The 26362-nt window shown below is 35.9% G+C and overlaps 1 protein-coding gene and 1 non-coding gene across 2 annotated transcripts; both read right to left on the bottom strand.

Annotated features, from left to right (window-relative positions):
• Nucleotides 1–5820: 5820 nt before the first annotated feature.
• Nucleotides 5821–18994, bottom strand: LOC135086835 (Y-box factor homolog). Its single transcript, XM_063981641.1, has 5 exons — nt 18769–18994; nt 17363–17426; nt 17039–17254; nt 8261–8407; nt 5821–6791 (listed from the first exon to the last, which is right to left on the bottom strand). The coding sequence occupies exons 1-5, from the start codon at nt 18878–18880 to the stop codon at nt 6530–6532; spliced, it is 801 nt and encodes a 266-aa protein (XP_063837711.1). The 5' UTR covers nt 18881–18994; the 3' UTR covers nt 5821–6529.
• Nucleotides 7906–7978, bottom strand: Trnaa-ggc (transfer RNA alanine (anticodon GGC)). Its single transcript has one exon. It is a non-coding gene; the product is annotated as a tRNA-Ala (tRNA).
• Nucleotides 18995–26362: the final 7368 nt, after the last annotated feature.

Below are 26362 nucleotides of genomic sequence, written 5' to 3'. Positions count from 1 at the left end.
AAGTAGGAGTAGAATACCAACATCTTTATCCATCCATTGGATTATACATTTTAATTCCTGATTTATTTTATTGAAATATAAATAATATAGATATAGAAAATACGAACTCATTTATTTTTAAAGGAAAAAGCCCAGGTACATAACAGTGGGCCATTTTCTGGAAGAGTTAAAATGAATTATCTAAGACATTTCAATACTTATAAGGGGTAAATTGTTTTTTTTTTCGTTATTTGTTGAGAGAGGGCTGTAATTTGAAATAGCTTTTTTTATATTACAGAAAAGAGCTGACCGTGCTATTTTTTATTAAATTTTCTTTAGTCCGTATTTTACACGTCACTAATTTTTTATGCATAAATAGGATCAGTATAGACGACCCACGCTGAACTGTCCCACCAAACTCAATGACAGGGGGGTGCTACCATCGTTCAACTATATGGTTTCCAACATGGCAAAAATCGGAACCAGCGATCCGGTATTGACGGTGGCGCCCCACTGTCAATGTCATGCATAGGACAGTTCAGTATTTTGGAACTAATATCAATAACTCATTATCCAGATTTTTTTTTTCGGTGATAAAAATGTAGTGGTGTATATGGATTGAGACCGCATGCCTACTTAGGCCAACGTGATTAACTAAGTTATAATTTTAATTTTTGATTTTGAAATAATTAAAATACCTGGGCCTTTTCCTTTAAAAATAAATGAGTTCGTATTTTCTATATCTATATTATTTATATTTCAATAAAATAAATCACGAATTAAAATGTATAATCCAATGGATGGATAAATAAAGATGTTGGTATTCTTCTCCTACTTTAAACAGTTGTGTAAAATTTCTTGGATTAGGGTGTACTTAAAAGCGGAATCAAATCCATTATGTGCATGTGGATTGAGTGATCCTTGCTTCAATCTTAACAAAAATCGAGGAAGTTTTACTTAAAATATGTTAAAACATTGCGATGAAGTTTAAAAATTTGTTAAACCTAAGATAAAAATGTTATGGCCAATAAATAGGAGCACTCATACCGCACGCTTTAAGAAAACGTCAACATGTTTATTTCAGAAAATAAAGCCTTTCCATTTCTTTTTATAGTATTGAAAAATTGTTAAGAATATGTTAAAACTATTAACAAATTCAGAAATTTCTTGCACGTCCCGTTCCAAAGTTATGACGATTATTTAGGATCACTCACACCGCACACGGGCCGTATGAGTTCTCTTCAAAATAATGACTTTTTATTAATAAATACGTTTTATTTCTGTTGGGAAATGTGTGCAAACTGACGAGCGAATTTGTTAAAGAATAAGTGTGACAAAATTTAAAAGCTGAAGGAAGAAATTAACCTTTATTCTTTCCTCCAAATGCCGTGTGAGTGATCCTTACTTTTACCTCTATCTGCTCATATGTAGTTCGTAGGCAGACTGAGATAGTATCTAAAATTGTTAATTGTTTTTAACAAATATTTGGCATATATTTTGCTTTTATTAAGGTCATAATTTAAGAAAATATCAGGCTTAGATGATTCCTAAAGGAAAATGTTGATTAGGGTACGTATGATTTTTTTATTTTGAGAGACTGTTTCGATTCATCGGAAGTTTACATGTGAGATTTAATAATATCATTTTATCGTATTTTATAGTCCAACCAAAAAAAAAACAGTTTTGTTGAGAAATTTGTAATTTATTTAAATAAAACCGTGAGTATCTTTCTCAATTCATATTACAAGTCAAATTTGAGTTCAATCCTATAAACAATTGTAATGTTTCTTTATTTCTACCATTCAAGATGTAGGGGTAAACCACTAAAACTCGCGCTACTGCCGACCGCGGCGACGGACGCCCCCCGCGAGTTTTAGCGGAGGCCCCTAAACCTACTACCATAGCTGGGCATTAACTCGTTAATCCGTTAATCGTTAATTAACGAAGTTAACATTTCTGTTAACGGATTAACTTTTAAGTTAACTTTAAAAAATGTTAACGGACTCGTTAACTTCCGTTAAATTATCCTAAGTCCGTTAATCGTTAATCCAGTACCTACTATTTACCAAAAAGATACAGCAGTCACGCTGAAAAACGCGTTCTGACAAGTACGTTTTTTACGTTCGGGCTTCCAGAACTTCCAGACCCCAAAACAACAGATTTTGTAACCAGATCACTAACGCAACGCAACGATATTATTAACCTTTAACTGGTGACAAGCGGTCTCACAGGCCGGGCGGCGTCAGTGAAACATCGTTTCACCCCCTTCCCCGTACTTCCCATGTTTCACCGCTTCAGTAGCTTAGTTGTGTCTACGCCGTAGATAAGGATATTTGCATCATTCAGCTCCAAATCGGCAAGTTACATCGATGTAAAGTTCAGCAGCGGTCTCTCAGACCGCATGTCACTAGTTACGTGACATTTTTTTCATACAGTTTTTTCATATTTTTACAGTTTTTACTTGCAATTGATACTTAAATAATGCAATTGATTCCAAAAAAGAAGCGTAGGATTATTAGTTGGGAATATAGTGCCATACTTTATAAAACGACTTGAAAATTCGCCAGTTGAAAAATATCCGGAAAAGGAAAACTCAAGTCGGGTCGGCAGCCGAATTATGTTCCTGAAAACATCGTTCTGGAGCAAAGTGACCATGATTCGGAAGCCGAAGAAAGTGTTTTTAAAGATGAAGGACCAATTGACGAGAATCAGTCAGAAAGTTAAAATGACGGTCCACTTTTATGCCAAACAATAAATGCCCTGACAGCCAATAAAAAATACAAAAGTTTCACCACCGCCAGTTTTCTAAAATGATAGGTTACCTATGTGTGATAGGTTTTTTTTAAATTGATTATCGTTGGAACTATAACAAAAAATACTAATTTTGTTATAATTTGTTGATTTAAATTTCTTTATTTGCGATTATCGATCTCATCTCTAGTTTAAAGATTTTTATTACTACATAATAATATAATTTAACAGCAAGTTCTGCATTAAAAATGATATTTAGAGTTTATTATTTTATTTAAATTTAATTCTTCTATATGCTAGCAATCTGTTTTTAAAGATTGTGGTATGCTACCTTACCTAGTTTCTATGCTACAGTCTTGTTGATACGGTAGCGGCCTCTCAGACCGTACGTCACCAGTTACGTTACACAAAAACCATGTCATCAGTTAAAGGTTAAAATGCAATTTATTTTTTTATTTACAACTGAATATAAGACCAGTTCTCCTCAACCGATTGAGCTGAAATTTGATATACTTATGTAAGTACGATGACAATGCAATGTTATGGTACCATTGAGCTGGTCTGATGATTCATTTTATGGCCACCTGACTCCAGTCAGGTGGCCATAAAAACTCCTAAAAGAAACGGCGGAATCGCATCGAATTTGGGTTCGTTGGATTTGTCTTTTTGAGCAATTTAGTACTAGATGATGTCCAGAGTCCTGATGATGGAGTCAGGAGGTGGCCATAGGAATTCCTAAACGAAACGGTGGAAACTTATCAAGTTTGGGTTTCTTGGATTTGTCTTTTCGAGCACTTTGGTGCTAAATTGTATTGTAATTGTACCTAGGCTCTGAGATTGAGATACAACTAAAAAGTGTATAATAAAAAAGAACTTTTTTTTAAAACAACTTTTATTCTGAAATGCAGTTGTACTAAAACGAAAAAAGTACTTATGCAAGGTTCAATAAATTCTATGCGTAATACAAGCTTTCGAAATTATTTGAACCTTGCATACAATATTTTGTATCGTTTTATTATCACGTGTCAGTTCTAATCCATATCTGTGATCACGTGTTAACGGATTAACGATTAACGTTAACTTGCGTTAAATCTTCCGAAATGTAACGTTTTAACGTTTAACGAAGTTAATTTTTTTAGTAACGGTTTAACGATTAACGAAGTTAACTATTTGATTAACGGTGCCCAGCTATGCCTACTACATATTAGATTGCATTGGTTTTGCATTGTCACGTCTGACGAATCGGAACAGTCTCACAAAATAAAAAATCATATGTACCCTAATCAACATTTTCCTTTAGGAATCATCTAAGCCTCATATTTCTTAAATTATGACCTTAATAAAAGCAAAATATATGCCAAATATTTGTTAAAAACAATTAACAATTTTAGATATTATCTCAGTCTGCCTACGAACTACATATGAGCAGATAGAGGTAAAAGTAAGGATCACTCACACGGCATATTGGAGGAAAGAATAAAGGTTAATTTATTCCTTCAGCTTTTAAGTTTTGTCACACTTATTCTTTAACAAATTCGCTCGTCAGTTTGCACACATTTCCCAACAGAAATAAAACGTATTTATTAATAAAAAGTCATTATTTTGAAGAGCACTCATACGGCCCGTGTGCGGTGTGAGTGATCCTAAATAATCGTCATAACTTTGGAACGGGACGTGCAAGGAATTTCTGAATTTGTTAATAGTTTTAACATATTCTTAACAATTTTTCAATACTATAAAAAGAAGTGGAAAGGCTTTATTTTCTGAAATAAACATGTTGACGTTTTCTTAAAGCGTGCGGTATGAGTGCTCCTATTTATTGGCCATAACATTTTTATCTTAGGTTTAACAAATTTTTAAACTTCATCGCAATGTTTTAACCCTTATTCAAATAAAGGTAGATATATTACCACTTCGTTTACTTTTAAAAAAGGATCCTAATTTTCGATATGGTGATACTTAAAGATATCGTGGTCACTTATTTATATTTTTAAATATATTTTTTTACTTATCTATGCCATCTTTCAACTTTTCAACGTCATTTGTCACTGTCAGGTAATGTCAAAGTCAACCAAACGGTTTTGGTGTGAAAAATTTCAAGTTTTTAGCGCGCGTTTTTGGTATTTTTGAAACTTTGTTCAACGAAAATTCTGATAAGTGTTTTTTCGATTCAAAATCCTAAACTATAACATTTATTGTATAGTCTCACTTATAGGCAGCGTCTGCAATTGATTTATTCATATAGTTTAGATATTTTAAAGAAGTGGTAAATAGTTTACCACTGTCCGATCCCGTCTTGACAAAAGTTTGATGATAATAAAAATAACTGTTGTTTTTTGTATGTGCACAAATAAAACTAAATAAATATTTGGAGAAATTTTAAGTTATTTTGATAACTGTTTACGTAACGTTTTGACATTACGTAATTAGTGAATTTATTGTTAGTTTCAGACTCAAGGTAAGCATAATAATTGTAAGCATAATGACCAATATTAATTAATATTATTTTTATAAAAACAATATTATTTCATTCCCAAAATATTTAATAAAATATAGGTAGAACCAAGAGGAAGTCACTAGTCAAGAACCAAAAATAAACCAAAACGGACAATGGTAACTATTTTACCACCAACATTGAATAATTTGTAGTCATGAATGGATAATGGTAAATTATTTACCACCCAAAAAACTACCCCTTCCCCTATTTTTTAATAAATTTTGATCAAAAATATGAAATAAGTGACCCACAATTACCCAAAATCCACTTCAACTTTGTAAAAAAAATGCATACCAGCTCGCATTTGAATAAGGGTTAACATATTTTAAGTAAAACTTCCTCGATTTTTGTTAAGATTGAAGCAAGGATCACTCAATCCACATGCACATAATCCATTGATGGATTGGGGTATACTCTGGAGCGGAAACAAGTCCATCGATGGACTAGTGTACCCAGAAGCGGAATCTAATCCATTAATGGATTTGACCAATGGATTACAGTGGAATAGGGGCTTTTTGCGCTAGGTAGGTACTTCTTTTCCTTCTCTATACGACAAAAATGGGGGGTGGAGTAATGAAAGAAAAGTCAACAAGTTTCACACAGGTAAAAAGAAGTTTATTACTTTTCTGAGAGTGTCTTAAGTTACAGAACTAATAATTTCATATTATGCAAATTAAAAACTTTTGGTTATATCACGCGACTGTACAATTTTAACAAAAATAAAACAGTTTTAAAGACATGATTCTCTTGGGGCATTGGAACCTGCGTATCATTTCTCAATAATTACCAATATATATATTTATATATATTAATTGCACAATATTATAAGAGCCAGAACCTTTGGACCTGGTATTTACTAAACATCAAATATCTCTATTGGTCCAGAGATTCTGACACTTACCAATACAATCGCGATATTTTTAAGGCGAACGATTTCCATAAAGGTATACCAAACTTGATATTATATTTTTAATCTGCTCCAAAATATTTTTACACAATCTAATGGTATAAAACCAAAACATTGCAAGTAGAAATATTAAATAATACAATATATTAATTTAATAATAATTAAAAATATCACATCTTTGATCCATGATACCTCTGCAGTTCCATTTGTAGCTCCCCATGATACAATTCGGACAAGATAAAAGAAACGATTCCTAATTTCAAGATCTCTTATCGTCTGCAACAACATGGAAACGGAACACTCATCAGTTGAACAGACAAGACGAAGTTGTGATGACGTGGCACAGCTAGAATTAACATGCACTACATAAGAATGTGCCACGCATTGCCCGATGTTTAGGCCTGGCTCTCATTGGTGGTGGTTTCAATGGTGGTGCCAGTGGGCTTGTTGGTCTTAGGCTTGGCCTGTTGGGTTGGCTGCGGGGAGGACGTGGTGGCAGGAGCCTCGCCCTCTTGTCCGTTCTGCCGGGCCTGCGGCTGGCCGGGGGCCGGCGCCTGGCCCGGGGGCTGGTTGCGCGGACGCATGCGGTACCCGCCGCGGTTCATGGGCCCCGGCCCGCCGCCCCGGCGCCCGCCGCGGAAATTGCGACGGAAGTAGCTGCACAAAAACACAATTGTTTATTCAACTGCCACTGAACTGTACAGGTATAATTAATTATGAATTTTAAAAAGTTGTGTTTTTTTTTTGTCTGCTGCAATATTTTATAAATAATACAATGAAAATGTGTATTTTGAATTGAAAAAATATGTACAGTTAAATACTAAATGCAGCAATAATAATTATGTGACTTCAAGAACAAACACTTTTTCACGTCGCATGCGACCGAATATACGCTGAAATTAATTGACTATTTAAAGCGTCTATTCTTTACCAAAAACCAGAGAAAAAACTTAGTTTCTACAAAATAGTTAATACAGGTTAGTTTGAAGTAAAAAAGCCGTCGCACTCACAAAAGGCTTAATAACAGTATCCAAAATCAAATTAAAACGTGACTAATGCATCACTTTTATGTACGGTTTCGCTTTATTTGACAGTGACGTCATTTTGCATTTCAAAATTTTCACGTGAATGGTACCAACGAGTCCAGAGAAATCAGCGCACGTAACATAGGCGGAACAGTGTGCCCGCAGTGGCGAAAAAATACAAGTACATAAACAGCAACAAAAGAAGAAGAGTCTAGGTTTTAAAGTGTTTCCCATATTTAAGGCTTTACCACACACGCGGTTTGTGGGTGGTCCTCTTTGGCGAGGCACTGAGGCGGTAACCGTGCGGTTACGGTTCGATGCAAACTGTCCGAGACCTGCCCAGCACCGCGCGGATTCCGCGGTGTCTGAACCAGGGATGTTATGAATATCCATAACCGTAACCGAAACTATTGGATATCCGAAATAAAAAACTATCCGTAACCTAAACAGATTCAAGTTTCGGATAAAGGCAGTCTAAATCTTATTTTTTTTTATATTTGTTAATTGTCTGGCATACCCTGGCACCATCTAATATCCCCGCTTGTTTTACCTTTATCATAGGTGTCGTCATAGTACATAAAGTGGCTATGTGGGTCGCGCAGCATCTTGCTTTACATTTTTTAAATTCTAATATCCGTAACCTGTATAATATTATTATAATATCCGTAACCGTATCCATAACCGAAACTTCATATCCTTAACATCTCTGGTCTAAATTTTAATTAAACAACTTGAAAAAATCGAACTGCCTAAGGCGGGACTCGAACCCACGACCTTCCGCTTGCCGGGCGACTGCTCTTCCAACTGAGCTACTTAGACACTGGATGAACCTGTAGAAATTTTCAAGTGTAACACGCTGTTATGGCGACTGGAAGCGACTCTATTCCGCGCGGTCCGCCCCGGGTGCCAAGCATCAGAGGGTGACAAAAGTCGCGCTGATTAGTACTCACTGGCGCATCTGCATGATAAGGACGGTCATGATATGTCAGGATATGAATCGACCCGGGTGCCAATCCATGCGACGCCGCCACTGCTCTATTCGCTGAGAAATTTTAATAATCTCTGGTCTGAGCTAGGCCTAAAAGAAGTTGAGATACCAACCTCCGCTGAGGCGGTGCGCCGGCCGCCTCCTGTCCCTCGTCACCTTGCGCGCCCCCCTGGCTGGGCGGGGGCCCTCGGCGGGGCATGCGGCCCCTGCGTGGAGCACCGCCTTCACCGCCACGTCCGCCGCCTTGACGGGGGTAGTATCTGAAACAAATAACAAAAAAAATGTTTAACCGCCTCTGTGGTCTAGTGGTAACACCACCTAAGCAGGGATGTTATGGATATCCGTAACCGTAACCGATTCAAAAGTTTCGGATGTAGGTAGTTTAAATTGTTTTTTTTTTTGTATAGCATTATAATGTAAAGGCATACAAGCCTGATTTACCTTTATAATGCCATCTAGTATCAATTTTTAATTACTTTTTATTCGATGTAAAGTGTGCGGCCATGAATGAACCGTGTTGGACAACTATTGCAAATTGCAATCTAAGCATAGATATCCGTAGTCGTATCCGAAACTTTCGGATATCCGTAACCGAAACCGATATAATATTATTCCTATATCCGTAACCGTATCCATAACCGAAACTACATATCCATAACATCCCTACACCTAACCCTTTACACACGAGAATAAAAAAGTGTCAATATTTAAATAAAACTTTACTTAGGGGTTATTTTAGAGTTTATATAAGATTGGAAAAATACTTTAAAAAAATTTGAATTTTCAGTTTTCCTGAAAGTAAGTTCCTCACGTTAGTGAGGCTTCGGTATAATTTGTTAGTCTCACGATAGTGAGTGTTATACTATTTAGTTAATTTATTTAATGAAAACTACTAATTTATGAGCACATAAGTATTCATTTGGTAAGAGACCCCTATAAGTAAAGAGTAAGCTATAATTTAACAAGCAATTAAACCTCTTTTAGCAAATTGTCTTACAAAAATCGAATTAATTAAAAAATATCCACCTTTTGACAAACTTGCAAAGTAAAAACCTTTATTAGTTTGGTTGGTACCAATATGAGGTCCGAGATGATTATTAAGAGATTGTAAAAAAGAACAAAATTACTTTATAATTAATAATAAAGAAATAAATGTCACTTTTATGGCTTAAGATGATATGACTGGAAACAGCTTTTTTGCGAGAAAGGCACAGGTAAACATCTCACTTAGCACATTTAATTTTTGACCAGCTAGAACATCCTTCCAACATGTAACACCTCGGTGCTTTTTAGCCAGGTAATCGTTCTCATCTGTGTTATCATTTGCTTTCTGACCTTAAAAGTCTATATTATATTGTTTATGGATGTCGAGTCGTTTAGTAAATTTTCGACACGATGCTCTTTATTAGGATATCTGTTTAAAGCCTCAGCTATGCTAAAACGAAAATCTAGTAATGCTAAAATGTCTTTTTTTGAATAACCATTAGCTGTGCAATCAATTTTCTAAAGCCGCCGCGAATTAACAAACGGCCAGGTCCAAAATTTAAACTAGAACTTTCAAACCCTATTATCTTGTAATAAAGGTTTGGTGGCATTCCATTTGTTAGTCCAGAATATCTACATCACTCATATCGTTCAACGATTGAATAATAAGATGGACCTCTTTGCAGGTATATTGATCCTTTATTTATCATGGGTTGCACCTTCCAAAGCGGTTGTCTTGTTCTGTTTCTGCTAGTTGGTCATGGTAAAATACATAAAGGGAATGTCGTGTGTGTACAAATCGTTTATGAACTATTTTTTTAGCAATAAGCCCCTATTTTTTATACTAGTGTGTCAGTACATATTATATAAACATGGGTCCGGAAGGCATCTCATGAAAATATGTGCACCGAACACTATAGCAATTTCGATTCTAATAGTTTTTAATTCTTTATCGATTTAACGCATGTAGTGCAAGTTTGTACACCTAGCCATCTCTTTGTAAAATGTGTAATCAAAATAATCAATGGACATGGCGCACAATTTTTGTTGAAGATGCCAAAAAAAACTACAAAAAATTAGAATGAATACTGTATTTTTACTTTATTGATATCTTTAAAAATGACTGAAATATTCAAGCTCAAAGTGCGCTCTTCCGCTAGGAGCGATTTTCCGCGCGGATTTTGAAAATGTGACGTAGTAACATGAAAAGCTGCATGTAAGATATTATCTGTGTACAATGGTTAGAATGGTTAGTAGGGGAGCCGAAGCTGCGATTTCGGGACTTACTAAAGAGTGGCAGACTAACATACAAGGAAATACTTTGTACCTGGTTGATTACCTCTAAGTATGAATTTTTGATATAAAACGGCATTAGTTCTTATGCCTCTCACCCAAAAAATACCTCAATTAAGCCCAAATTTGAGACCGCAGCCAAACTTTGAGTGACGATGGAAACTAGCCTAGATGGAGGTCACATGAAATTGAACTTCTGCTTCTTCATTGATAAAGACTTATCATTTACCATACCTTATCATTTTGTATTCCATTTTCAAGTCACTTTTTTTTCGCTTACTGTTTAAACAAAACGTGGGATTTTTTTAAATCTCAGGTCTTTTGAACGCACATCTGAACGATGTCTGGTTTTAATTTCTTCAGTTACTCCGTGACCATTGGAAACTCAAAACTAAGGTACATGGTAGCAATCCCGTCAGTAATATAATAGGAAAATGTCTTGAAAAATAAGTAAATCGTATACCTATTATTTTATGTAACTAATTTTATTATGTATCATACTTATAACTAATCACTTCATTCAGAACTAGAAAACGATTCCAAGGATTCCACTTTTCTTCAATAGATGATCAAGATAAAGAGTTATTTATTATAAATTGCTCTTCCACCATTTCAATTATTCTATCTTACATCTTACTTGATGAAATCTTTTTCAATTTTATTTACATGGTCATAACATTTTCACCATTCCTCTGCACCAATTTGTGAGGTACACCTGAAACCCCCGATAAAGCAGCTATTAAAAGAATAATATTAAAAAAAACCTTCCTTCTGACGCAGTTAGGTAATAAACTAAATGTATCAAATTTCACTCCAACATACTGTCAACTCAACGACGCGCTTTAAAATCAAAGATTGACTTTGAATTATGCCGTATTTTACAATACACATTGAAAACAATATGACTTGCTTGAGCTTTTTCGACTTTTTCACAAAAATAACAAATAGGCATGAAGAGATTACAAAATTTCTGCAGCGACTGACAGTTCACTTGATTTACGTTGACAGGTGACAATAAAGCCATAGACATTTACCATATGAAAGACACACTTTTCCAATATTTTTGTTTGCCATGAGATTCTGGTACACCTATACCTATCATTTAATGAAAAGATAAACTAAATTTTTTCAGCACAACGAAAATCTGCTTTGGCGCGTAGCAATGCAACGTGACAACTACAGTTCGGACTTCTTTATGCGTCCACTACACATAAAATAAAATTCGAACTATCGCACATTTTTTCTTTTTAATTCTAATTCAGTAAAAAATGTTTTTGAAACCTTCATTCAAAATTCAAAAGTTATTATTATATGACAGAACTTATGACCAGACTATGTACATTGAATAAAATATTTTTCTTTTTATCATCAAGCTTAGCAGTCTAATAAGTTACTATGACACTCGAGTTAATTCACATTCAGCACCATAGCCTCCCCTTCTACAAGGCCCTCTACAAATGTCAAAACGTCACTTAACCCTTTTAGCACCAGTTCTTTTGTTTTTGAGAAGATGTACCCAAATTTTTATATCAATTTAATTATAGTCCAATCGTTTGGTACAAATTAACGTGGTTATCTGGAAAGTGTTCCGTGAGTTTTGAAAATTGGTGATTAAAATAGATTTCGCTATGCTCTCTGTTAGTCTGTTAGTTAAGTGTGATTGCCGCGCTCGTTGCGAAATTGGAAAAATGCTGCCTTAGAGAAGATTTTTGATAGTTACATTCTTTCCTATTTCGTCGTTCCAAATGACGTTCACTGCTGGACAAAGGCGAGAGGCCTTTGGGTTTTCCATAGGTTTTTCATAATGAACAGTCCTGCGCTGCCCGCATTCAGGTTCTTCCCGCGACCTTTACCAGATCGTCGGTCCACCTAGTAGGAGGCCTGCCCACGCTACGTCTTCCAGCCCGTGGTCGCCACTCAAGAAATTTTCTGCCCCAATGGCCATCGTCTCTACGAGCTATGTGTCCCGCCCACTGCCACTTGATTTTAGCAATTCTGCGTGCTATGTCGGTCACTTTGGTTCTCCTGCGGATCTCCTCATTTCTGATTCGATCACGCAGGGAAACCCCGAGCATAGCCCGCTCCATTACCATTTGGGTGACCTTGAGCCTTCTTATGAGGCCCATAGTAAGCGACCACGTTTCAGAACTTTCCTATTTATTTCACAACTAGCTTTTGCCTGGGGCTTCACCCGCGTGAAATTTAGTGTCACAGATCGGCATAAATTATAGCCTATATGTTAATCTGGGTTACAAACAATAATATTGTACAGTTTCAACAAAATCCGTTGAGTACTTTTTGCGTGAAAGAGTAACAAACCTGAGCCACAGGAATCTTCCTAGTTCAGGTATCAACCCACCAACATTCTTACTTTTTGTTTTTCCTGATTGTTTGTTATCATAATAGTATCTGTTATGTTGGTGAGAAATAAACATTACTTTACTTTACTTTAAACTTTCAGATATCCAAACTTTCGCATTTATAATAATAGTAGGATACAATTAGTTATGTAATGTAGAAACAAACAAGACAAAAAAAATGTATACTTCAGCAACGCGAATTTTTTTATAATTCAGCATATTTAGGACACCCGGCAGCGTGTCCTGCCCTGATCAAAGAAAAAAGAACTCGCAATTTAGCAGGTACATTAATTTCACTTTTTCACAACTCTAAATCTATTTAACTTACATTACATGAAATTTATCACATTTATCAAAGCTTCTTAGCTTGTCTATGTCCCAAAAATTATAAAATGAAAAAAGTAGTTGTCAAAAACCTTTTTTAAGGCGGATTTTTTTCAATAAGGCGGGCGCGCGCGCGGCTATAAACGAGGTCACAAAATTCGGAAAGAACATAGCGAAATCTATTTATTCACCAATTTTCAAAAAATCCGGAAAACTTTCCAAGTAAAAGTAACAAATAACTGGACTTTTTACTCGTTATTGAGCACAGAGACACAAACTTGGTTATTTTTCCAGAAAATTTATATTTAAGTGCATAAATGTAAAAATGGCTTCTTAGTGCACAAAATTGGCAATAGGTGGCATAATAAAGGTTACTTTTATAGCGCCTAGTTTGAAATGTAATTGAACGATGACAACTAACAACAGTTGTCAGTTAGGTAAAATTTTATTTTAGTTGGAAAAAGACAAAAAGTGGTAAATGGGTTAACGTGCGGGGGCTGCAAAATCATGTTGTGACGTCACGCGCGAATATTGGAAATTTTTGAAAATTTTAAAAAGTCCGTAAACTTCTCGAGGCTCTATCTTCGGTAATACTGGATGGATTGAGGTGAAATAAAAACTAGTGTAATGTGTGTGATCTAAACTTTAAATTAAGTCATAGTTTAACTTAATATTACAACTTATGCGTGTTGTCCATTGAGATACTCAGTTGGAGTACGAATTCAATTTGTTTGAATTTTCTTCCAAATTGACCCTGTATTTTGTTGCGGACGTGGCTTTTGTTTCAGCTTTTGCTTGCCACATAGTATTTTTAAAATGTCTGACCAGCCTTGCTGATTCATGTTCAGGGTCTACTTCGTCTCCTGAGCTTTCATATTTGGTATTCTCAAAGTCCGTAAAAACCCGAAATTGTGTTTCCTGGTCTTTTTAGTCATGAAAATCTTTAATTTCATAGTCGGTTGCGTTTCCAAATAATGCTACGATACATCCTTCATATTTAGGATGCACTAAAATAGAAAAACAACTAAACACTAAGCCATAATATCAAATAACAAATAAAATAGTTTTCAATCAACTACTGGAGGTTTGACCGACCAGCTACGATCGTGCGACTTAATTTTGTGGTAGTAATAATTATTAATTTATGCAATGATATAACAATAAAAGTATTCCATTCGGATAATCAGTGTTTTCGTAATAAAATAAAACTATAACACTTATCCGAAAACAACAATAACCACATAAAATCAATATTTACACTGGCCGCCTCTCGTTCCAAAAAATGCAGTCAACTTAAAGTCCGAGTAAACGAGCACTGACAGGTCCCAACACTAAATGAGCGGCACTGTGTGCGAGTAAATATCTCTCACGAGCGATCGCTGCCGATTGCGGCCGCAAAAACAAGTTTACATGGGCATGAGATTTTTTCAAAGTTACTCTCACGTACGTGTATCGTCGTGTGTAAAGGGCTAAGTCCGCCTGGCTAGCTACCACCATCTTGCCTAAGTCTGTCGCCATAACAACAATGTTAACAGCATTGTTGTGTTCCGGCAGTTAGAGGTGATAGCCAGTTCCTCCGTAGTTGAGGATTCCGGGTGAAGCTCGCTTCCACCTTCGGCTTGATCATCACTTACCATCAGGTGAGATACAGGCCAAGAGCTTCCTCGTTGTGTATAAAAAAAACACCTGAAAAACGGGCTATGCTCGGAGGAGCAGGAGCAACGCAGGAGAACCAAAGTGACCGACATAGTTCGCAGAATTGCTAAAATGTGGCAGTGGGCGGGGCACATGGCTCGTAGAGACGATAGCCGTTGGGGCAGAAAAGTTCTCGAGTGCCGACCACGGGCTGGAAGACGTAGCGTGGGCAGGCCTCCTACTAGGTGGACCGAAGGAATGAATGAAGGTCGCGGCAAGAGCCTGGATGCGGGCAGCGCAGGACCGTTTATTGTGGAAAACCTTGGAGGAGGCTTTTGTCCAGCAGTGGACGTCATTTGGCTGAAACGAACGAACCTGAAAACCAGGAATGCAACTAAATGATTACATGAAATTGTTAGATTTTTCTATTTCAATTGATTTGCAATTTTTGTTTGGTATCAAAGCAAGCAGACGAAAGCCGATAACATTAGCAGCGCCGCCTGTGTTCTAGTTTTATTCATGTATAAATCACGTAAACGAGCTTGCAGTGGAGCTGAAACCGAGAGTAGTAGTCAAGACTAAAAAGAAGAACGCCTCTAGATTTGTGTCAATAACACGGCAAAATTCAAGCAAGACAGGGACATAATGAGAATCTGTCCTTATAAATTGACGTGACCTTGTCACTGGACCTGAACCACAAAACATGACTACACATATTGCTAAATATTTAAAAAAATAATGTGTAGTTTTTTCAGCAAATCACGGTTAAAGAAGAATCTTAAGAAAACATCAACTGCCTTCCATAATATTATTGGCTAAAGTGCAGTCCCTGTATGTGATGGCTTTCTTCAACAAATTACCGTTAAAGAAGAATCTTAACTGTCTTCCATAATTATTGCAAAAGTGCAGTCTCAAATGTACAAGATAGCATAGCTGCTCTACACGGCACAGCATCTTGCGCGATCGATAAGCGCGCATCCCTGACGACCGTGACCTAATTTCATTTCAATATAAGCAATGAGGGTTTTCGCGAAGGAAAGATCCGCTAGATGGCGGGACGTGGATGTGGGGTCTGACTGCTGCGTGATTGGTGGATTTTGACATATCTGTCAATGTCATGTCAAAATTATCCAATCATGCAGCATTTGGACCTCGCGTCTACGTATTGCCATCTGGCGGATTTTTCATTCGCGAAAACCCTCATTGGGGCAAATTTCGTAGATAACTAGTCTTTTACAGTCAGGAAGTCAGCATCACTAATATCATAATGTTGATCATTCACAAACTAGGCATGTAAATTTAAAAAAATCTATTTCTAATCCAAACTTGCATTATTTTACGTTAAAATTACTTATTTTACAGTAACATTTACAATCGGAATCTGGCAAAACACCCGCTTTCGCCATTTGATACCGACCATCAAAAAAAGCCGTGAGCCGCAAGTTTTTATTGAATTGAACAATTTCGCAGTTTATGATGTCATCGAGAGTTGTGGCTGCGTGATGAATGCGACATGCACGAATAAGGCAAATTCTTAACACGAAAATACAACGATCGTTTTGCATTAACATTGCTTTGAGTAATTTACAAAGATTGAAGTCCAAATCTTTGTAAATTACTAGGAATTCAGTTTAAGATTTCAAAAGCATACATTTATTCTACCATAGAATTGATGGTGACTAGAATTGATGAGTTCTGGACTGGAGACATTAGCATTCTGGTGAGATCAAACTTAAACAAAGTTTCTTAGTTGCAGGTAAGAAAGCTTAAGTGTTAGAGACTCCACTAAAAAGGCAGTAGCTGAGTAGATACAGATTAGTTAGAGCAAAAGACTATTAACTCGTAGAACCCTATGTGTTCACATGAGGTCGTGGTAACAATTGATTTCTATAAGTCTTGATTCGCTGGTACATTAAAGGTCCGGCATGTTTTAACCGCCTCTGTGGTTTAGTGGTAAGACCACCAGCTTCAGACGCAGAGGTCCCGGGTTCGATTCCCAGAGGGGGCAGATTTTCCTGTTCAGTTTGTTTGGTGGTGGGGCTTATTCTAAGTCCGCCTGGCTAGCTACCATCATCTTACCTAAGTATGTCGCCATAACAACGATGTTAACAGCATTGTGTTCTGGCAGTTAGAGGTAAGATAGCCAGTTCCTCCGTGGTTTGAAGATTCCGGGTGAAGCTCGCTGCCACCTTCTAGCTTGATCATCGCTTACCATCAGGTGAGATACAGGCCAAGAGCTTCCTTGTTGTGGATAAAAAAAATGTACTCTGAATACATCTGCAAATTGTCACTTACTGGCGTTGGAAGCCGCGGCGCTTGTCAGCTGCATACGGCGAGCCCTTCACCGGCTCGCCGCCGGGGCCAGTAACTCCGGCTGCTTCGTAGCCTTTCTCCCCGGCGACCACGGCAAACTCAACCGCCTCTCCGTCGCCGACCGAGCGCACAGCCTTGCGTGGGTTGTTCCGGGCGATCGCAGTTTGGTGAACAAACACGTCCTCCTTAGTGTCATTCCTACAGAACAAAACATTGATTAATATTTACAAAACTTATCGTCAAATGCTGCGTGCTTCTTTTATTGAAAAGAATCAGTAAAAGATGTTTATTAACAATAATTCTTACCTGTTGATGAAACCATATCCACTCTTCACGTTAAACCATTTCACTGTGCCCGAAACCTTTTCAGCTGTAACAAAGTAATAAATTAATTATTTTATAAGTAGTAAGTAGTACAATCAATAAATATAGGTCAGAGAGTAGGATGAAAAATCAGTAAATATGGGTCAGAGGGTAGGATGAAAAATCAATAAATATGGGTCAGAGGGTAGGATGAAACTCGGTTCAAAAACTATCTAGGGTATTGATAAAATAGTGTAGTAGAGTGTAGTGTGTATGTAAACATTAAAACAATTTATGCTAATGTACACTTGAGCAAATATGTAGATCAGTAACTATTCTATCTGTTAACCTGTAATTTGCCCATTGGGACCTTCAAATGTGCTCAAGTTTTCAATCAAGCGTTAACTCATCGCTACATATCCTTTTTATGCAAATTATTAGTTTAGACCCTAAACAAACAAAATATTGCTTACATGATTAACAGACTTTAAATTAAATACTACCTACCTTTAAAATGTATAACAAACTGTTCATACTACCCAAAAAAAATTATAGAGAAAACCATCTAATACATCACACTAGAGTGCATACAAATTTCTTATGGATATCTCGAGAAAAGAATTGTCTGGAGTCTATTATCCTAAAAATTTACATGGCCATGAAATAGTGAAATCAATAGCAGAGAAACTTTTACTTTAATATTATAACAAGTGTACAACTTTATCAATAATCTCCCCTCTGGGTTTGGTTGCCATTAAACAAATAAAACAAAGGTACAACATGACAAACAACTGTTCAATCAATTATAACAAATTCGCCATGTGCTCAATAATATTAAAGAAAAACCAGCAAGCCTCACTCTGAATTAAATAGTATGCAGCAGCCAGGTAACACAAAAATAATTAAGAGGGTAGTTGCATTATTGTTGTAGTGTAATTAGTAAACTCGATCAAACAACGCCAGCGCAAAATAACGCATAGAATGAAATTAGAAATTAGGAAAATAACAAAATTAGAATGCTCAATCATGTATTATCAGAAATTATCGCAGTGAAAATCGCGCCTACACGAATATGCAAACATAATACAACTATTCCAGTAGGATGACCTGGATATTGCATCCGCGCATCTAGGTCTATCGATTTAAGTGACGCGGGGCGAATAAGTACCTATGTAGTTGTATGAGCAGCAGCTACCGGCGGGGTCAACACACGATCAATACCGCTCAAACTAGGGCATCACTTCCCATGCCACCGCTAATCCAATCTAATTTTAGTCATCGGAATATTATAGTCCTATGACGTAGACCAAAACTCAAAAGAAAAGTGAGATTTCACAATTTCATAGCCATGTGCTTTCGTTAACATAATGCCGGGGAAACGCAAAACTAAGATGGCGTATCGCACTTACCGATGACCTGCTTTTGTTTAGCCGATTTAGGTTGTTGCGGCTGGGTTTGCTGTTCTGGTTGCTGCTGCTGCTGTTGGGGCTGCGGCTGCGGCGCCTTTTCGGTATCAGCCATGGTGTAATTTGGCGAACGGCGATGGTGGCAAGATGGTAAAATCCTCCACGACCTCTCCTCGATGTTCAACCACTCTTCGATCGTTACAAGTGACAGTCTGTTGGCGTGCTTGGTAGGCTAGGTTAGTTAGGGCGGTGAAGTAACCGATACCGATTTTTTATCGATTATGAATACGAGTATCTAATATAATTTAAAATCGTAGATATTTTATTAGAGATTATTGGTTTTCGACTTCTTCTCAAAATATTTCAGTAAAATTAATATCATAGTCATTAAAGTCAAATTAATTATATTTTTAAAAAATGGCTTGTACTTATATTTTAACTGTTCTACAGCAAAACTACTTTTAAATTGATATAATATAATGATAATGGTCCATACCTACTTCTTGTCTTTTCTTAAAAACAAAACTATCCCCTAGACAAAAAGTGACGGACGTGTAAGTAATTCCAAAATTCCTTTACTCCAGCATTTTTTATGTACCTAGTTACTTCGCACGATGAATTCGTAATTATGTAATACTAGCTTTCCGCCCGCGGCTTCGCCCGCGTGGAATTTTGTCTGTCACAGAAAAACTTTATCGCGCGCGTCCCTGTTTCAAAAACCGGGATAAAAACTATCCTATGTTCTTTCCCGGGACTCAAACTATCTCTATGCCAAATTTCATCAAAATCGGTTGCGAGGTTTAAGCGGGAAAGCGTAACAGACAGACAGACAGACAGAGTTACTTTCGCATTTATAATATTAGTTGGGATATATATATATATACAAAATAAATTTTATAAAATCCGATTTGTATGAAAAATAAAATAATTAAAATGAAGATATAAATTTTCTGACTTCTCCATACCATTTATATGACCATGTTAACATGGGCTAGTGTCGGCTCATATACCCATTTACCTAACACCCTGTATAAAAAATAACTCAGGGCAAAATTAAAATGTATTTTCTTAGAAAGGATATGCATCGTGTGCGTGATAGATAGATAGATAGAAATGGTTTAGTGACACAATAAAAAAAAACAGAAAACAGAAAAAAGAAACACATTATGTAGGTACTATAATAAAAAGGTAAATGTGAGAAAAAATGTGCCAATAGGCACTTCCACGGACTCCCTTGCTTATTGCACGTCCCTTGGAGAATACACTGACTAGAAATTATGTAACAATAATTATAATAACAGTGCAAATTCGACATCTCTCCAAGGGGCGCGCAACGTAGGGTTGTGTTGTCTATAACTAACAAAGTTAAACAGCACGTACGCGTCAAGAATTACAATTAACTAAACAAAACAACAGAAGAGAAGAAAAAAGAAACAACAATAACCTTGAAAATCAAATTATCGATTAATAGCATAGATGAGATCGGCCTGACAACTCCTGTGTAACAGTAAGTGTGATGATACTGTGATATGAAAAAATGTGAATTTAATAAAATTCACTTTGCTATTCGATTAATTGTTGCATGTCCCTGCACTAGTAGTGTTAAAAGTGTTGCTAGATGCAAAATATTTAAAATGTGTTGCCATAACTCACGCAAAAAAAATATACCAAAAATATGAATCAATAATAGTAAAATCTATTCATTTGAAGATCATATTTCATAATATTTGAAACGAGCAGGAATTTGTAACATAAACATTTTTTTTTGTTACTATTACAGAAAGTACTACATTTTGATATTGTCTTCTTTGCGGCCGTTGCGGGTTGTGATTTAGGTTGTGATTGTTTGTTTTCTAATAGTTTCTCATAATTTTTCATTTCTACTAAATGTGATCAAGTACCTATTCATAAATCTGGTAACACCTCCGATGTACTCCCAAAACTCCCAAAAATAGGACTCAAAATATTTAATATTTACTAAAATCAATAATAATCTTTGTAGGGTGATGATGATCACAGATATGGATAGAGGGTTAAGGACGAGGAGGTACCGAGAGGTACTCTAAAATCTTTTTAGATCAATGGGTAGGTTGGTACACTGAGCAAAATAACACCACGGTTTTTGATGGTTTTTTGCACCTTCCAAACTACTAACTAACCTATTGTATTTTTTTTAAATTTAAAATACGGTATTTTTTTTGAGAATAATGTATTTTTTTAAAAAATACATTATTCTCAAAAAAAATTTCAAAATAAAAATTTTGCCTAGTTTAAACTGACTGTACTGAAAAAAAAATGTACTACGCGAGTGTGGCAAGTGACGTCATAATTTGGCGCATTTAGTAAGGATTCCAAAATGGTATAACACTTGGTAATTTTTTGCTGTAATTGTTGACAATTTTTGTTTTTTTGGAAATAGTCCCGTTTTTAACTTTATTTAGGTACCTTGGTTAAAAATTATTATTCTAATGTGCCCAAAATTCAAGTTTCTGTGACTGACTACCGTACAGTCAGTCACAGAAACTTTTGTCACCATGACAGTAATTAGTAGTTGACATACTGTGACAAAAGTCACCCGTGCGCGCGCGCCTTTACTACCTGCTCTGCCTGCACTTGTACTTGGTAACAGGGATAATAAGGATATGAAGTTTCGGTTATGGATACGGTTACGGATATTAGAATAAATTATACCGGTTTCGGTTACGGTCACGGATATGAAATCATTTCAGATTATCCGAAAGTCTCGGATAATTTCGGTTACGGAATTATTAGAATTTCAAAAATGTAGGTATAATACAAATAGCAAGATGCTGCGTGAGCGTGACCCACATAGCTACTTTATGTACCAACTAAGACGACACCTATGTATGATAAAGGTAAAATAGGCTGGCATATTAGATGGCGCCAGCGAATGCCAGACAAGTTGGTAACAAATATTAAGATTTAAGGTACAATTCCAAGACGGGCCGCAGACCGCAAACTGCAACCGCAAACTGCAAAACTATGAAATCGGCAGCAGCGCGGCATTGCAGCTGCGGCGTGTATACTGCAAATTTCATAGAGTTTTGCAGTCTGGCATTTATCCGAAACTATCCGTAACTTTTGAATCAGTTTCGGTTACGGTTATGGACATTTTTTTATTTCGGATATCCGATAGTTTCGGTTACGGTTACGGATATCCATAACATCCCTGCTTGGTAAGATGGCCCTCTCCGTCCCGCTCATACCTTTTAAAATGGCTTCTCCACCTCACTTAAACCAGAAACTTAAATTTTGGGCACATTAGAATAATATTTTTAACCAAGGTAGATAAAGTTAAAAACGCGATTATTTCCAATAAACAAAAATTGTCGACAATTACAGCAAGATTTTACAAAGTGTTATACCATTTTGGAATCCTTACTAAATGCGCCAAATTATGACGTCACTTGCCACACTCGCGTAGTACAATTTTTTTTCAGTACAGTCAGTTTAAACTAGGCAAAATTTTTATTTTGATATTTTTTTTGGGAATAATGTATTTTTTTCATCCAAGTTGGAGCAGCTGGTTTTGTAATTTTGATAACAATTTAGAGAAGCATTATTCAGGGTTACATAACAAAAAAAAAATGTGGAAAAAGTGAAGATTTGTGGCAACACGAGTAAAAGGACCGTCACCTGGAGTAGAATTTTTTGATTTTTTTTAAATGCCTATTTTTTTTAAAATATGCCACATAGATTTTTTTTATATTTTTCTGATAACCAGCACAACTTGCCTCAACACCCAGTTCCGGCTTGACGTTACATTACGGGACACCCTGTATATGGTGTTTGGCGGAAGGTTTAACAAACTTCGTGGGTGTATAGGTAAGGTCATTTAAGAATACAAGTTCGCCCAATTGACCCTAAGTGAGCTACTTTTATTTTAATAGGCTAACTTTAGGGTTTTTCTAAGTAGGTATAAGTACCTATCACTGAAGGATTGGTCTCTGACGATAAAGGACGGTTGCACTATGTAAGAGTTATGAAGAAATAAAAATTGTTCACACAGAAATGATAATACAAATTTTAATATTAATATTTTATTAGTGAAAGATCTACAACACAGTAAATCATTCTAATATCAACTTAGATCATTCAAATTATTTGCATAATTTTCAGATCGGGAACATTTGCACATTGCTGCCAGCAATGGAGAAGCATTGATACCTTTTTCCAATTTATCGCATAATGTAACTCCATCTAATCCTAACTTGATTTGTCCATCTGACCTTTGAATGAAACGAGCGGGTATCTGTTTGTCACCAAAAAGAAAATAAAGTTTTCCTTCTATATCCTGATTAGACGAAGGTAATTCTGCTTTTACTTCGAGGGTGCTATTTATCATAATACTCTCCAATGTATCTAAATCTTGGGGAATAGCTGGTGTTGTAGAATATCCCAGTTTTTGTTGAATGTCTATTGCATCTTTAACATTGTTCAATTTGTCTAGACTGGAAGACGTTACATTTTCCGTACTTGTTGCACTTTCAATGGATGTACTGGTATTATTTAATAAAATGTTTTCTAGTGTTTTCGCATCATCAGCTGTGTTATTTCTTTGGGATATTTCATTGTGCAATAATTTTATTCCAGATATTTCATATCCATTTGTTGGAATCCCTATGTCGTCTTCTGCAAACCCTGATTTAGTAGTCGTCTCCAGACTAGTAAAGTATTTTGTACCATTTTCCTTATTATGTATTTCATTAGTATAATATGAATTAGTTGAAGATAGAAAATCATGCAATATTATGCTCTTATTCAATCCCGAAGTCCCCATATCTTGCATTATATTAGGACTAAATGTTGTTAATGAATGATTAGGTAATTCTAAAATCGGAATAACATCTGTTTTGGATGTAAATTCAGTATTATCGATTGCCTGAGATCTATTTTGATGAGGCGACACGTTAGGATTCATTTGTTTTAATTCTTTTGAATACTCGTCAATAGTATTCAAAGTTTTGTTTGATTTATTTGGCTGTTTAATACTTTCATTACCTTGGATCTCTTGTTGGATTTGTAAAGGTAATACAGATGCGTCTTGACTTGGATTTAGCAATGGTTTTTGTCTTTCCATTGTATCAGAACTATTCTCCAAATCAGTAACAGGAATTTCATCAGGACTAATCGTTAAGTAATCTATTGTCAATTGTATTTTTTCGGTTACAGTTGATATCGGAGGCACTGTTATAATTTTCTGTAAGGGATTTACTTCCAATATTAAGTTTTCGTCTGTTTTTGTTTTAAATGTAGTTGGTTCATTTAGTATTGTCGTACCTGAGTTTGATCTCTGTTTGATTATAATATCATCTATTTTGTCTCCAAACTTTACCGGATTGTTGTAGAGAATAGGTAGTGTTTGTATACCTGAATGTTTTTCACTCGAGGCAGATGCGTTTTCTTCTCCATGTTGCGTTTTATTATATGTTTTTGAATGCTTATTTAACTCAACTATCTCTTCATTACTTCCCTCGTTGAATGGGTTACTTGTGGTAACTTCATATATTCTGGTAGAAAAAGGAATTACTGTTGTTGAAGTAAATTGTGTGTTTGATGTTGTATCAAAATTTTCGTAAATAAAATCTTTCTTTAATGCCATCCTAGGCTCATTTACGAAATCACTATTCGGAATAATTTCAGTGCCATTTATAATACTAATAACAGTGCTATTTTCGAATTCCTTTGTAGTGATTCTTGGAATTTTCATATAGTTTTCCATTATTTCCTTGTGCTTTTTATTAAGAGAAGGTCTAGTAGCAGTTAAATCTAAATAAGTGCTTTTAGATAGACTTGGCTCTGTCTCCATATTATATTTTGTAGATAATAATTGTTCGTTAAATTCTTTATTAGTATTAGGCTCCTTAATAGTAGTTGACTCCAAAGTAACAGCATCGTTGGAATTCTGCGGTAGAATATCTTTTAGTAAATCGTATTCACTTTTGGAGAACATTTCATTCACAGTAGGCTCGATTGTCACAGTGTTAAGTTCTTTAACATCTTTTTCTGCATTATAAATTATAGAAGAGGAATCCGTTGTCCAATACACTTTATTTATTTTACTGTGATCAAAATTAGGGGAAATGTCTGTGTAATCTTTGGTACTATTGGTAGTCGAAGAATACTGAGACACGGTTTTCATTGATTCTTTTGTTGGAAGTGTTTCAGTTGTATCAGTTACAGCTACAACTTTTTCTTTTTTATTTTGATCTTTTAAATTATTCCTTATATATTTGCCGTGAAAGTCTTGAGGGGATTGAGATTTTTTGGGCCATGAGTTTTTAATTTCTTCCAAGCTTTTGTGCACAATCTCAGCAGGTTGATGACATTTACTTTCAATCTCAATCATTAGATCGGAATCAGACAAGTCCTTGTACTTGTTAATTTTTGTCTCATCCCACATGACTTTTAAATCTGCGTCTTGGTCACTTTTTCTGGAATACACTAAAATATGTAAATTTATACATTCAATGAGATCTTTTTCTGATAATTTAATTGTTTTCAATTCATTAGTTTTTTGTTCATTAGATTTCTCTTCTTTTATTCTTTTGTAAATATCGATGTCTAAATATATTGGTAAATCGTCAGCATCAATATCAATCTTATGCAATTTACTGTCATTTAGTTTTCGTTTTTTGATTGAACGACTCGTAGAACCATTTTTAGCTGTTCGTCGATCGTTACGGTTTTCTGCGTTCATATTGTCCTGTTTGTGATACGTTGGATTAACAATATGAATCGGATATTTATCAAATGATGTTCTTCGGAAAGGATAATCATCTGCTGGTTCATAATAAATACCGCTATTGTCAAGTCCTGAGTGCGGTTTAATTTTAGTAAGACTGTTTTTGAAAATATTATTTTCTTGATATTCCATAGCACATTTGCATTCTGGCCGCCAAAAAATGGGTAATTGACCGAATTGCCTGAAAAGAAAAGATAGGTACTAATTAGATTGAATAAAAGTATCTGTCGGGTCGGTCAGCCTACCGTAGGACCTACAGTCAATTCTCGATGAATGCGCTTAGCGATTCCATGTTAAAAGGCTTCTTAATTAATTTAACTCTTAATTAAGCTCTGTATCAAATCGACTTTCACGCAAAATACAACCATTCTACCTATGTGGCAGTTACATCATATTATCACGGTTAGATTCAGGTAATGTTTTAGTGATACACTAACTAAATCTCGCAAAAATTATCCCATCGAATCATTTTTATGTAAAATTTTGCCAAGAGAACATAATGAGCCAGCCAGTAGAGACAAGCTTCAAACTCTACTATTTTTTTTATTCACAACGAGGAAGCTCTTGGCCTGTATCTCACCTGATGGTAAGTGACGATCAGACCGAAGGTGGAAGCGAGCTTCACCCGGAATCCTCAACCACGAAGGAACTGGCTATGTTACCTCTAACTGTCGGAACACAACAATGCTGTAAACATTTTTGTTATGGCGACAGACTTAGGTAAGATGGCGGTCAGGCGGACTTAGAACAAGCCCTACCACCAACCAAACCGAACGGAAAAATCTGCCACCACTGGGAATCGAACCCGGGACATCAGCGACTGAAGCAGGT

This window comes from Ostrinia nubilalis, chromosome Z (genome assembly GCF_963855985.1).
Source record: "Ostrinia nubilalis chromosome Z, ilOstNubi1.1, whole genome shotgun sequence".
Classification (NCBI taxonomy): domain Eukaryota; kingdom Metazoa; phylum Arthropoda; class Insecta; order Lepidoptera; family Crambidae; genus Ostrinia; species Ostrinia nubilalis.
The sequence above is the reverse complement of the archived record's forward strand: the minus strand, read 5'-3'. Positions and strand labels throughout refer to the sequence as shown.

Excerpts from the sequence above, each read along its gene's own strand:
- LOC135086835 (XM_063981641.1), bottom strand. The coding sequence starts at position 18,880 with ATGGCTGATACCGAAAAGGCGCCGCAGCCGCAGCCCCAACAGCAGCAG. Across the intron at positions 17,427-18,768 it reads TAAACAAAAGCAGGTCATCG|CTGAAAAGGTTTCGGGCACA; the intron begins GTAAGTGCGATA and ends ACTTTGTTACAG. Across the intron at positions 8,408-17,038 it reads CGCCGCGGCTTCCAACGCCA|ATACTACCCCCGTCAAGGCG; the intron begins GTAAGTGACAAT and ends TATTTGTTTCAG.